We start from the raw sequence: 14463 nt of genomic DNA, 5'->3' as shown, positions 1-14463 counted from the left end.
GTGGCAGCCTCCAGGGGCAATTGTCTTAATGTTGTGCAAACACTGTTGAATGGGAGATGAGCTATTAACCAACTCATACTTAAACTCCATTACAGGTCTGAAGTTACCACCTAGTCTAGGAATGAGACTCACAAAAAATATAAAATCCTCTCCTCTCTCTTCCAGAGGTACAGGAGCAATAATTCAACAGGGCCCCCACCACTGGGCTTTTGTAAAATCTGGAACTCTGTTGAGTGACTTTGCCTCGACCACTGCCAGGATCCACCAGTCGATCATCCAGGAATAACAGACATGATCAAAATGTAGTAAACAGCCCACTCGGAAGAGTCTCAGACCACGGTGGCTTAGCAGGAGGTAGAGGAGAGACGACTAAGGCTTACTTTGAAAAAAGCCCTACTTCCTCTTCCTCTACCATTAAAGGCCATGTACGAACGTTCTTCTTGGAGACACTATTCATTTGTCTTCTGCTGCAGCGGATGTCAAACTCAAATTTTCCAACTCATGTCCAAGAACATCGGCCACATGAACACCTTGGATATATTTACTAACAATGGAGTTCTGCTATCCTGTTCATTTGGTCTTTTCAGTCTCTGTATTGCCCTCCAAAAACATATATTTTTCCCCTCCATCTTTTTGACGGTTAGTGAGTGTTTCTGTCACAACTATTTGGGCCTTTCCTTTAATGTGACTTGTGCCTATGCGTTTCTGAATGCTCCAGATTTCAAGGTTGCTACAATGCTGTGACTAACTCTTCTTAGTAATAAGCTGCCTGTCTCCAACCTCTGAACAAGCAGAAATATCTGCTTTCGTAACCATGAAATGTTTTTATTTTTTTGCAAACATATGCAATATGCAAAAAATGTTTGGCAAACCTATAAAAAATCTTTAAATAAAGGAGTGACCTAGCACCCAGTCCTAGCAGCCAGCCCTACCATCCCGGGCACGCAAGTACACTCCTTTCCAGACAGTTGTGTATGCGATCACTCAAAATGCAGTCACTCACTGGGCAAAACAGCCAGTGGATGAAGCCCATTGTCCCCTGCTGTAATGTTTTTGGAAGCAAAATGTGAATGATAGCTGGACAGCTCAATAGATGAAGAGAGCTGACTGATATATATGTATATTTGTTTAGGGTTTTTGGAAAAACATGACTTTGGCGAGACTCCTGAAGCTGTCCCTAAGCCTGACCGAAAAAGTTTCTGAAGTCCGATATCTCAGACCAGAAACGGCCTATCTCTGTGTGGCAGGTAAAATGGGTCACAAAACTCGTCGTATAACCACACAGCTTTCACTCGGTACAATGCCAAGCTCGCTGCCATAATAGCAACCTTATCTGGGAGTTAAGGGCATTTCTGTTCTCTATATTTATGCAAGAGGAGTTAGCACCAAAACAACTGCTGGTTGACTACATAGATAATTTGGGCAACATATATACATTGACTGGCACCAGGGCTGTTAAATTCTGATGATTCAGCAGGGGCAACGCAATAGAAACTTTACTTTTCAGTTATACTCTGGACAGGGGTCCACCATCATAGTGGGTGAAGTAACGACGAAGAGTGAGGTGGTAGTTGTGGTTTGCTGAGGTGCGACAGAAATAAGTTGTACGTGATGCAGCTTGGCAACATCATTAAACGAGCTGTTCGCTCAATGATGTCATGATGGAGCTCAAAACTCTAGCTGACATCAGACCTACCCTCGTTGGACCTAGCGCCACCCTATATCCTGTGACAAGGAACTTCCAAGATGCTTAACCTTCTTAATCTCTCCTTTGACACTGGAATCGTTCACCCGGCTTGGGAACATGCAGCGGTCAAACCTCTGTTAAAAATATCGAATCTTGAGCCCCTGTACTCCAGGAGCTATAGAGCCATCTCCTAGCTCCCATTCATAGGGAAGGTGCTGGAAAAACACATCAACCAAAGCCTCTCTCTTAGTCCTACACAGACTGGTTTCCGTCCACAGCACAGAAAACGCCATACTCACAGTAATGGAAGAGTTGAAATCACTCCTAGATAAAGGTGGTGCTGCTGCTCTTATTCTACTCGACCTGAGTGCAGCGTTTGACACTGCGGAACATGAAACTTTGATGCTCAGGATGAGTGAAGTTGCAATTAAGGATGGTTAATTGAACTGGCCATCATCCTTTTTGACAGAAAGGTCCTCTCAAATTTGGGAGCCACCATGTTATTCCCATGTCTTCCCTCTAAACAGTGGGGTTCCGCACCTTTGAGTCCCACACTCTTTAACATTTATCTGCGTCCTCTGGCAGACATAGGGAATTTGGAGTGTTGATTATTTCCTATGCAGACGACACCCATTTGGTGGTTTCCCTTTCTTCAGGAGCAGGTTCACAACAACTAATCTCATGCTTAGAGAAGGTGGCAAGCTGGATGGCAAATTGCTCACTCAAGCTAAACGAGACAAAACAGAGGTGATGCTGTATAGGAAATAAACAGACGCCAAAAAAAGACATCGGTTGGCAGAAGAACCTCCGGAGCCAACCTGCCCCTGCCTCTTCCATAAAGAGTTTAGGCATGTGGCTAGATAGTTCGCTATCTATGGAGGACCAAATGACCACCATCTGTTTTGGCTTAATTAGAAGTGTAGGAAAATGTAGACATGCTACCCCCATAGTTCAGGAGGTCAGTGGTCCACACATTGATTCTTTACCGTCTGGACCACGGGAACTCTTTGTATCTCTGGGTCACCTAAATACATTATCAAGACACTCCAGGTGGTCCAGAACGCGGTTTTCAAACTCCCCAAATATGTCTTGGTAGAAGGAATGTACTGGCCTCCTTGCACTGGTTCCCGGTGGACTAGAGGGTCAAATGTAAGGCACTCTACCTTGCACACAGGGGCCCTCTTTTATCAGGAATTTCCTGGTCCCTTACACCCATGGTCAGTCCTCCAATGCACAGCGACTAAAAGTGCCGCAAATACAAAGGGACAGCTGGGGAGGCAGATCCTTCTCGTACCTGGTACCAAAGCTGTAGAACTCAATGCCCCAGCGGTTGAGAATCGAAACAAATGAGCTCAGGTTTCAGAAATGTGTTAAAAACCTAGTTATACCCTAACTTCTGTCCTTGCAGTTGCATGCTAACTGGTTCTCACTAAGCGCTGGGAAGCCTTCAGGTAGCCACGCGCTTTATATAACAGCAGAGCATAACATAGACAAACAAACATTCTAGAATTCCTATTGCTGGTGGTTGTTAGAGATGCTGGGCGGGGCAAAGAGAACTGTCAATTACGCTACAGGGGATGGCCCTTTTAAGGATGCCAAAGCATATTAAATGAACTCAACCTGCTCCAACTTGAAACAAGATCGGTTGGCACAATCAGAACTCTTCTTGTGCCAATGTCCTCACTACAACAAGTGTAGATGCTTCATTGCTTGTTAAAAACACTGCAGGTGGATATTTGTAAAGCTTGAATGCATAATTTCTAAATACGTCTATAGATACTCGTGCATTCTCACGTTGTTCTCTGGGGGGCGTTCTGTCATGTCTATGCTGCTCTTTTGTAATTTGGTACAAAAGCTTATTTCTGAATTTTCCCAGTGGAGCTTTGCCAAAAGATATTTTGAAAATAAATTTTCAATATCATTTTCCTTTTCGATTTCCGAAATGTACAGCTTAGAATTTGACTTAAACCTACAGCCATGGATTTTTACATGTTTTAGGAGAAAATAATAAGCATGCCTTCCATCTATTCTTTTGGAAGAAGGAGGGTGCTCCACTTATTTTACATACACATTAACCCTTTGTCTATAACGCAGAAAAACGTTTGCTATTCTTCTACAAGTTCCTATTTTGCACGGCTGTAAATCGTCAATTTCAGTTACACAGCTATCATTAGTGCCGCAGGGGGAGCGGCACCAGAGTTTTAAGAGGGTCCTCTACACTCTAGGGTGGACTCTTCCTTCTTGCCATACCAAGGGCAGTAAGTAGCCCAGGGGCACAACTGCGTTTGCACCCACTTCTTGTGCACCGGGGAAGTTTGGTGTGTTAGAAGGGGGAGAAGATGCTTGTGAGGACCCTCCTATAATATAAAATAGTCGTTGGTGCCATCACAAGGGGGCATTCCCCCATTGTCATCCCATTGTCATGGGGGTGGGATGCACATAAATAAGGAAACACTTTACCTTTGCACCTGCACAACATTACAAAGACAATCAGGAGGCACACTGAATTTATGCTACATAGAGATAGAGCAGTCAACATGCCCCCGAGCGCCCCTCCTCTCCCCCTCTCCCACCCCCCCCCCCCCCCCAGAAATGGAATAGGAGTTCCAGGGACCCCCTAGGCAGTGGGATACTGCAGGCAGATGCAGCCTCTCAATTCACCACCTGTAGGAAGGTTCTGAGTGCAATTGGGCTGAGTGTCCCAGACTGCTCAAATCGCATCCTGTTAAAGATTTGCTACAGCGAAGACTGGGGCAATGCACCTTATTTGTCATAGCGGCCGAGGTGACCTATTTACCTTACTTCGTTAGGATGCATTCCACCCTCGATGCTTCTGGTGGTTTCTCGTTTGCCCTTAGTTAAGGTGTAGACCATCATTTTGAATTGCTTTTATGTATTATTGTTTTAAAGACAAGAGTCTAAACCTTAATAAATTTGAACTGAACTGGTTAAAAAAAAAATAAGGCTTGCTTCAGACATGGTGGGTGTTTATGGGGAGAGATAGGCTTTTCATTGATTAGTCGATTAGTCTGCCGTTTATCGACTCAACGGAGTCTGTATATAGATGCTTCCTGGTACAACGAAGTTGTGACAAGGCTGAGATGTATGTGACGCGTGAATCCAGGCACTGTCACAACTCAGCATCAATAAAGACGGGATCCTCTGTCAAACCTCCAAATATTATTACTGCTTCACTTTCATTACTCAATCAGCACAGACGAGCAATGAAATGCAGGATTATCCGCGGAAATATCTATAGCTGCCTATGTCACAGCCAGGCTGCTTCTCCAATGCAGCTTCCATGTGTACACATACCACAGGGACATGTCTTTTACAGGAAAGCTACCCAGAGAGAGGGCTGCACTCACATACCACATAACTGTACAAAGAACGTTTCCTTCGGCAATGCAGACAACGTCCTGGAAGACAACGTGGGAGAATTTAAAAAGGCCTTGGTTGTTAAGGTGAAGCATCACGTTCACACCATGTATGACCACGAACCTATACTGCTTGCCGCATGCATGAGTCACAGCAGGGCTGTGCTTAATTTGCAAAAAGAAATAACAAATATTAAGTGCAGAAGCTAGAGGGTATCGTGATCTCACTCTTGGAGGTTCTTTTTCATCGCTACCTTCTCCATTTGCCACCTTTCGATTCTTACTCCTTTCTGCCATTCTCTCTCTGGCTCAGAATCATAGTCTAATGATGAAAAGCCCAGATCAGCAACTACTGGAACTAATGAACCACTGTAGCAGGAGCAACTCAGTTGTTCATTCTTTAGAGTTAAATGTAACGAGTTCCATAGAGGAGGGTACTGATCGCGTATTCTGTTTTTAACACCTAGGGATGTTAGATTTGTGATCTATGCAAAGTATGTTACTTTTGGTGAAGCAGAACTTGCTTTAGTGGCAGCTAGTTTTCTTTGAAAGAGGTTGGAATAATACATGCCCTTAATTCCAGAATAAAGTGAGCAATACTGACATTTTCTAGAAACGTTTGGGCGTTTCTCCCCTGAAATTTTTTGAAAAAAATGGATGTTAAAAAGTGAATTTACACACAATTTTCACATAACTTTGCTCGAAAACCATTGCTATGCCAAGCCAATGAAGGCTGATGCTCCTCAGAAATGTACTCAATTTTTTCAAAATGCACTTTGGGAACCCCTCCATTTATCAATAATTTCCTCCTTTGTGCCAGGGCCAGCATTTTGTCTTCAGGGCTCCCATAAGTCAGCCGTGCCCTGTCAAGTAAAGAACAACGGGTGGTCCAGGTGTAAAGAAAGATCTCTAATATGTTAAGGACAGAGGGGCATATTATCAAGCACCGCATGCTTTTTTGTCCAATTCTGAAAAACCAAGGGTGTGCACATATTTGATTATACTCAGATAAAAAGAATTTGTTAGACCGTCTACCCATATAATCCGAGAGCAGTAGAGCATGTTGGTTGAGATTTAGTAGATTGTATTTGAAGGTGTGGATGTATTTCTTGGGTGTGTGGTAGAAAACAGTACAGACCAGAGATGTGGTGGGGGAGGGAGCAGCCATAGTCAAAATATACTCAAATAAGGTTTATGATGGGTCATTGAGCATCTAGAGTGTTAGGGAACCATGATGAACCAAAGCTACAACACAGCCACAACTCCTATTTCTATTTTTTAGGAAGATCTGATTAGGAGGAAAGGGAATAGATATCTGTTACAAAGAGGTGTGGGATACAAGCAGTTGGGATATGGATGGAGCAGCAACAGGAAGGGACTGTTGAGGATGAGAAAGTCTTGTCCTAGGTGTGAGAAAGTTTGTAGAAATAGTTTTTAGCTTCATAAAAATCTGAACGAAAATCAATAGAGTGTATGGACAAGCCTGGATTATTATCCTTGCCATTATTGTAAACGTTTTTAGTCGTAGGGGACTTATATGTTAGGGAGGAGACAGAAAACGTCTATCCACCAGCCACAAATGATCTGATATCAGATGAGAAGTAGTGGGAGAATGTCCTTTCCCACGTTGACGTTTTTGTAATGTAGTCAGTCTGTAGTCGTATCCCCTTTTACTAGGTTGAGATACGATTCAGCAATTAGTGACTCAATGTATTCGCTAAAACTGTTGGATATGAATTTCTGCCTGCTCTGTGTGGAGGTAGCTGAAGGGGGGTATAGTATCTCTAAGCTATAGGGGCTGTGTGGCATGAGGCATCTATCATGAGATATAAAGTGAGCCTTAGTGCTAGTTGAAGGATTGTGTTGGTGTGACAGATGAGCATATGGAAGAGAACATGCTGATTGGAGGTCTCTATACACCGTATGACACAACTATTACGCTCGAGAGACCGGTGAGATGTACTAGAAAAGACAAATGGCATAGGTTAGATCGTGAGTGAGTGGTGGGGAGCCAGGATGGTGTGCTTCCAGGCTCTCCGACATCCCAAATTAGGGCAGCACAGTATTCTTCTGTGACAGTTGTTAGGTGATAGATTTACCCTCGATTGAGATTTGTTGAGAGCAGACTGTCACCTTCAGAGGGGTGGTAAACTACAAATTTCCAGCAATGATCAGTGATAGAGAGAGGCCTGAGAAGTTAACATATCAAACCAGTAAGAGACAGACAATTGAGTCAGAGTGACTTTATTAAAGCTAGGTCCTTGCATAGGTTTGAAGAGATTGTCCCATCTATAGTGATGAAACTTGGGTGCAATCTTATGTTTGTCTCCATTTTAATGTTTCAGAATGATGGATTGCCAGGGTTTCAGATTTGTAATAGACGGGCATGTCCAGCAAAGGGTCCAGACAGAGAGGGGAAGTGTGGATGACTAAAAGGCCTACGCCAAAGATGGCTTCCACTCACGAGATTTTGTGGGAATGCACGTGGGAGGTCAGGTTGACATTCTGGTGTTCGGCAGTCCAGGACTAAATACAGTTATTCTTGATTTGTGCATAACTCAGATCTCTTGTGTTCTTTATCCCTTACTCAGGGTTGCCTTCACATGGACCCCTCTGAGAGGTTAACATGTCAGCAGCTTCTTGAACATCCGTATTTCGATAGCATTCGAGAAGATACAGACTCTGGAAGAGAACCAGAGAGAGTCACAAGGCGAATAACGCGACCAGCCAGAAAGCACTTTCCTGGGGTAAGCATTGGAGAAAACGTGTTCTGACGTTTGAGCAGTACTGAAAAGCTCATGTGTTTTACAATTCCTCCCCCAGATAATTACACTAAATAAACGTAATTAATTTCCTTTATTAACTGATTAATAATATTAATCATTAGTATTAATTAAGCAGGGGATTTACCACTATGCCAATAACCCAATTCATAAAGGTACAGATTTAGATATGTAAATTCTGCAGTGTATAATTTACAATTTTGAGTATTAATAGTTTACTCCTCTGAGGGGGGCAGTCGCATGAATGGCCTTGCAACTCATTTGTAAATGACGTATCTTGCAGTGCATTAAATATTAAACATATGGTAGTTCTGTATATTGGATGATATTGTGTAAAGTATACCATGTGTTTAGTACACACATGGCAAATTAGAAAAAATATTTGGTTTTCCATATTGTACAGTTTTTTCACAAACAGACTGTTGATCTATACAGAAAAATATGCTGATTAGTGCACTTTCCCATACTCTTCCCAACTGTTTCCCTTGCACCTGATCTATTTGGCTTTGCTGTGTAGTTCTATATGTGTGTAAGTACCCAAAAAGCGATTATTTTGTGGGTGGTACCCTATTTTGCAGGTGATGTGGTACCCTATTTTGCATTTGGTTTACCTGGCTACTCCTGTGACAGTTACCCTGGGTATGATCATTTTTCGGATGCAAGTCAGAATTTAGATATGGAATGTATGTATACACTGCCTACATTATGCACAAGTTAATTCCACTTGGGTAGGTGTCTCTGTCCAGAGTCTGTGTAGCACCTGCCCACTACAAAGTCAAAGGAACTGTCTGGAGATGCAGCTGGGAGAGAAGTGATAAGATAGATATTAACCCTTCATGCGGGTGAAAACAGAAAGGGCGAACCTAACCAAAGGCACAATGGGAGAAAATGAAAAAAAAATTGTAACAAACTAAACACGATGGAAAGAATAAGATGCAATGAACCAATTAGAACTCTATTAAGGTAGCAGACATTATGTGGCACAATACTGGTGGCCATGGTGAAGTGGCTCACTTATCAGGACCTACCCTTTCCCTTATTCAAAGACAGCAGCAACAAGTAGCGTGTTTGGGCAACTGTTGCCATGATGTACACTGATGTCTTGGGTAGTCATGACCATTATGGTTAAAGAACGCCGGTGGTACTGGTCAGCCTCTATGATGGGTCAACGGATTGAGGGATTGTTAACAAATACTGTGACCAGGAGGTAAAGCGGGAAAGGAGACTGCAAATAAATTGTCAGTCTCTGAGTATTTCATCCCTTCAAAATTAGTGGCTGTTGTTGCGGGCTATGAGCTAAAATGGTCAACATATCTGGTACCCTGTATATCAGAGCGTACAATTCACTGACATTTGCACTTTTAAGTCAGAATGTATGTTATTTACTCAATTGAGCATGCATTCATAAATCATTTTACCTTACAATCGTGTAATAAAGCCCAGTTGTAAATCTCTCTCAGGGCGCTCTAGGGTAAGGTTTCCTTGTAAAGATTGGTAACTGCCACACACCTGAGACTTTGTAGGTGTTCACCAATATATATATAGTGCTACCCACAACCAAATGGCCTTCAGTGTGCATTAAAGATTAAAAAAAAGTGAGACCCAGATCTCGAAGACAATTTCCTGTAGCAGTGCAAGAATAAAAACAAGCAAACGTGAATATCCACACAACAGACTGGAAGATGTAGAACATGGTGGAAGAAAGGTGCTACAGTAGTTCAGAGAAGCTCCAGAAAAAAAAAGCAGTAAAACTTGTTTGTTTGGATTAAAAAAAAAAAAGGTATATAGTCAGTCAGATCCCCCATACCTATTGGAAAACGAAGGCCTACCAAATTTGGTTAGGTGTAAGGGAAGGTATTTAACATAGTAAAAAAAAAGCAATGCATAATAAAGCAACATGTACACTTACACATGCAAAAAAGCTACCCCAGTTTTTCGAGAAAGGAATTGATGATATATTGCAGAATTACGCCTGGAAACCAACAACTAGCAGACACTGCTTTGACGGCCTACTTAGGAAAAGCATTGTTATTTCCAGACAGTCCTAAATTTCCGCGCATGCGGGCTCGTAAACTTGTGGGTGGGGGTTTATGATTTTCTTTGAGTCGGTCCTGGAATGTTTTGAAAGGCCGGTGCATTTGTGTTTCCGGGAACGCTCTTAAAGAGTCCCTATAACCTCACATGTTCTTCATCGCTTACACTGTGTTTTCCATGTTCAGTTACAGCACCTGCCTCAGCTGACCAGCAGTAACATTTTACCGGCCGTGGATGGGAAGAAGTATTATTACACCAACACGAGAAAATTCAACTACCGTTTTCCAAACATTTAAAGATGGCGCTACGCCATCCGAAAGATATTTATTCAAGAAAGAGGACATACCGCGGCGACATTGGAAGAAAAATACTTCAGCTTGGGCTGGGACAGATGCAAAGGAAGCTGCAGTGAAGGACACAATACCTTTTTTTTAAAACTAAAATGGTTTATGCGAGATTTTTGTTTTATATGCACTTAATTTGGATTTATGAAAGTCAAGAGCCTTCATTCAGTAAGAGGGCTTTTAACTGTGGCAGTCTCGTTTAATCCTCTTTTTTTGGCAGATGTACGGTGTATTGTAACCGCAAAAGTAAATTTCACCAAGTGATTGAAAAAATGGTACTGAATTAAGTGCTGCGTTTTTTGTGAATGACATTCTATGCACTAAAGGCGAGCATTTTCCCTTTTTTTGTAAACAAGATCACAACTTTTTCCATGACAATGCTTGCAGTTCATAAAGTCGCCAAACGCACATGCTGCCATTTTTTCCGCAGTAAGATCTCAAGCAAGCCAAATCAAAATAAAATATGAAAATACCCATCGTGCCAAAACAGAAACATCCGCATTATTGTATTTTTTCATCTATAACATGTCGCTATCATGTCATTTTTTTCTGATTTCAGCTGTGTTTGTGTTCTAATCAGCAGAGAACAGTGCGTTTTACCTCTCCTTTGGTGCTACCTCAAACATATTTTCATTTGGATGACAATGTACAGTCTATAATGCTGAATAATGTCTGGTTCAATAAATGTTAAAATGTACGCAAAGTTGGTAGGTGTCTCTTCCTTTTGATACGATAAATAACGGGTAACCATGTAATATGGTTCCATAGTAGTTTAGTAGGTTTCTGTTGACATCATAAACTACAGGACCAAAGTCAGAGTGCTTTGAAAATGTCACCGGAAGCCTTAGCTGGCGATATAGGACTATATCACACTTTACTCATGATATGTTTTTTATATTGTATTTTATTTTGAAGTGGTTAACTTGAAAAACCTGTTTACTTCAGTTAGAGAAAGGTTTATTGAAAAAAGTGAGATACCGAACTACAATACTACGGGGACAGATGTGCGAAGACTTTTTACATTCGCAAACGGCCCAATTCATTTGTGACTGCAAAAGAGCTTTTTCTGATGTATCAAGCCCAAATTGCAAATCATTAACACGTTACAGAATCGCAATTTGGGTTTGCAACAAATACCGATTCAGTAGTAGGAAGGGGCATGTTTAGGACGTCCCTTCCTAATAATGAATTCAAATGGTATGTATTAAATGTTTTGTGACCGAATTCCGATCGCAAAACATTAATCTTTTTACCACCGCCTCAAAGGAAGCGGGAAGCCATTTGCAAACAGTATGGTGTCCCTAAGGATCCCCTCACCTTTTGTGAATGTTGAAAAAAGTATTCAAGAGTCCACTGCTTACTCTTAAAAGATGATAAATACACATTCGATTTTACGCATCCAGTTTTCCTTTAAGGAAAATGGGATGCATTTATCTATTTAAAAGCATTCACAGACATGCCACCATCTCTGTGATGACTGAGATTCCAAGTGTATTGCAATTTGTGATCTACCTCATTAATTTTCATGAGGTAGGTCAAATTGCGACCCGCTAGGAATCCCTCATTTAAAAATAAAAGTTTTATACATTAGGAATAGCGATTTCCAAATTGCGATTCAGAGAAAAATCGCAATTTACAAATTGCTATTCCCAGTGTTTGTACATTTGGCCTTAAGTTAATAGAAAAATTAAGAATGTTAGAAAACATACTCTTTGCATTGTTAAAAACACATTCCGTCAATTGAATGGAGAGACTGTTGAAGCTGTTCTCTGCAAGGTGCATTGACTGGAATTAGAATATTAAGCGTTTATTTACCTGTTATGACAAGTTGATTCAACAATGAGCAATGATAAAGCAGAGTGGTTTGGAGCTCTCATTGTGATTCTAAAACTCATTTTTCACAGGAACCCGTGAAATAGTTTTCATATCTAAAAGGTCTCTGGGTTTATGCCACTGGATTTTGTGTAATAAAACTACCCAACCAAGTAATTATCTGTGTACCCTGAGCGGGTGCAAGAGAGAGAGCCACACACGAGTGTCACAATGGGTCAAGCAGTGATTTTGTCAGTCATGCTATTTGTCTGCTTCTGAACACAACTATGTATTTCGTTCATTTTTTGTCTTCAGTATACAGTGTATTTCAAATGTACAGGCGATCAATAAAATGCATCTAAATCAGTCTGTTAAACATGTGCAATGTTGTTTTCTTCTGAGCGTTACATCGGGCTGCGAGGGGCGGGAATGGTCTAGTTCACTAAGAAGGCTAGGACCTATAGCATGTCCTGCACTCATTCCCTTGATTAGGACTAGATTCAATTGTGAATGAGTAACTAGGCACACAATAAATGTGAATTTAAAACACTCTGCATGCTATCCTCAGTACTCCAGTTTTAGTAGCAGCCAGCCTCCTTAACGTTGTCAGACATCCTCTGATGCTGTGCACATGGGGAACAGACCAGAGCTTTGCCAATGAAGCTATAGCAAACGCGGAAGAAGCCAAATGCTGGGAATTCCCATAGTGGAAAGGTTTTCATCACAATTCTGTACATGTACAGCACAGGCAGCAGTAGGGAATGCTTCCTAAGGTGCAGCAATAGAAGCCTCTATCCCTACAACAAACCGGTACACCACATTCAGTTGATGTGCAAGCTTCACGCACATCCCACCAGTTACAATACATGCAGCAGCAATAATAGCATCCTTTGTCCTCGGACATCCTTCAGTTCTGACCCGGAATGAAGTCAAAGGGACTAAGCAGAATGACAGGTAGCCCATTGGGAGAGATGAAGGAATGTTTGGGTGATGAGCCAAATGTGATAAAATCAGCGGATAAGGGAGGCTTTGTTACCAGTGCATCACGTACACATCACCTATATTGCTGTGTCCAGTTCTGCAAGCCTCATCTGGACTATCGAGTCTGGCTCACAATGCCACACATGGAGCACAGCTTCTACTTTTAGAAGCCACATCTGACATTGTATTTTATACTAAGGCCTCATCTGGAGTGATTTGTCCGGAGTTTGTGTGGTAGACTGTGTCTGGAGTGCTGTTCTGGAGAATAACTGCGCAGTATTGACTCCGGTTCTGGAGGCCACATCTGGAATGTTTTGACAACATCTGAATGCCATCTCTGGAGTATTGGGTCCTCTCCCAGTTCCAAACTTGCCTGAAATTTTGTGTTCAGTCCTAGTGGCTATCTCTCGTGTATTGTGACCATTTTTGGGGGTCTGTATCCAGTCCTGGGACATCTCCTAGAGTGCCACGACCAGTTCTGGAAAGAAGTCTTGAAGTGCATAGTTTGTGGCACAGTGTTATTTACCTATCAGAGGCTGCATATCATGTTCTTATCACAGGTGCATTTTAACCTCCAGGACACTCATTGCTTATAATACCTTTTCACAAGGAAATAGTGTGTGCCACTCCATGACCTCACCAGCAGGTGGCTATCCAACCAGCAAGAGGCGTTGCCAAGCCACTTGCTGCAGCCTGCTAACAATCGGAGTATGTGCAGCGTCCTGTCACCAGTTAACGAGAGTGCACATCCCAGCAAGCCGTGAGAGACTGCAAATCTTGGCCCATCCTCTTCCAGACCTCAACATTGAAAGGGCATGCACATTTGCCCATTCAGCCATGGAGAGAGACCGCACATGGTGGGCCAGCAGCCAGATACACCTTATGGGATAATATACCTCCAACTGGATACATTTCAAGGAGTCACTATTTCATATAGGGAAATATGTAGGATAACGTTGCCACAATGGTACATAATAAGGATGTTTAAAGTCACCATGGAGTCTCATACACTTATAATATTTGAACATAAGATTTGAATTTGTTCAAAGGCATTTAGGGGCATAATTGAAAGCCCCTCTTGCCATCACAACTTCATGTTGTGATGGCGATAGGGGCCTTGCCTTATTTGCATGGCAGCATTAAGCTACTTAACGTGGCTTAACGCTGCCTTGTAAATAAAGTGCACTTTCACTTCACGCTGTATTTAGCGTGAATGGGAGGGCAATGCGTGTTATGATTGGCGATCCACCACAACACCCACTGATTTTAATGCTGCCTCCTATTTACAAGGGCAGCGTAAATGGAGGCAGCGCCAAAATTAAGACCAGGGAAAACCTGGTCTTAAAATGCGTAACGAGGAGAAATGCTTTATTTCTCCTAATTTTTGCTGTTTCGATGTGTGTTGCCTTGTGCAGTACACAGAGAAACAGCAAATAGCCAATGAT

At 42.1% G+C, this 14463-nt stretch overlaps 1 protein-coding gene across 4 annotated transcripts in view; it reads left to right on the top strand.

Moving 5' to 3' along the window:
- CDKL1 (cyclin dependent kinase like 1) overlaps positions 1–12413 on the top strand; it is a 333969-nt gene extending 321556 nt beyond the window's left edge. For all 4 annotated transcript variants that reach the window (XM_078659717.1, XM_078659718.1, XM_078659720.1 and 1 more), the window contains 2 exons: positions 7656–7811; positions 10067–12413. In XM_078659717.1, the coding sequence (XP_078515843.1) occupies positions 7656–7811; positions 10067–10177 (267 nt within the window). In that variant the 3' untranslated portion in view covers positions 10178–12413. The remainder of the gene's footprint in view (positions 1–7655; positions 7812–10066) is intronic.
- The last annotated feature ends 2050 nt before the right edge of the window (positions 12414–14463 follow it).

The sequence above is a fragment of the Lissotriton helveticus genome, chromosome 9 (genome assembly GCF_964261635.1).
Source record: "Lissotriton helveticus chromosome 9, aLisHel1.1, whole genome shotgun sequence".
Classification (NCBI taxonomy): domain Eukaryota; kingdom Metazoa; phylum Chordata; class Amphibia; order Caudata; family Salamandridae; genus Lissotriton; species Lissotriton helveticus.
This window is presented reverse-complemented; position numbering and strand designations above follow the sequence as displayed.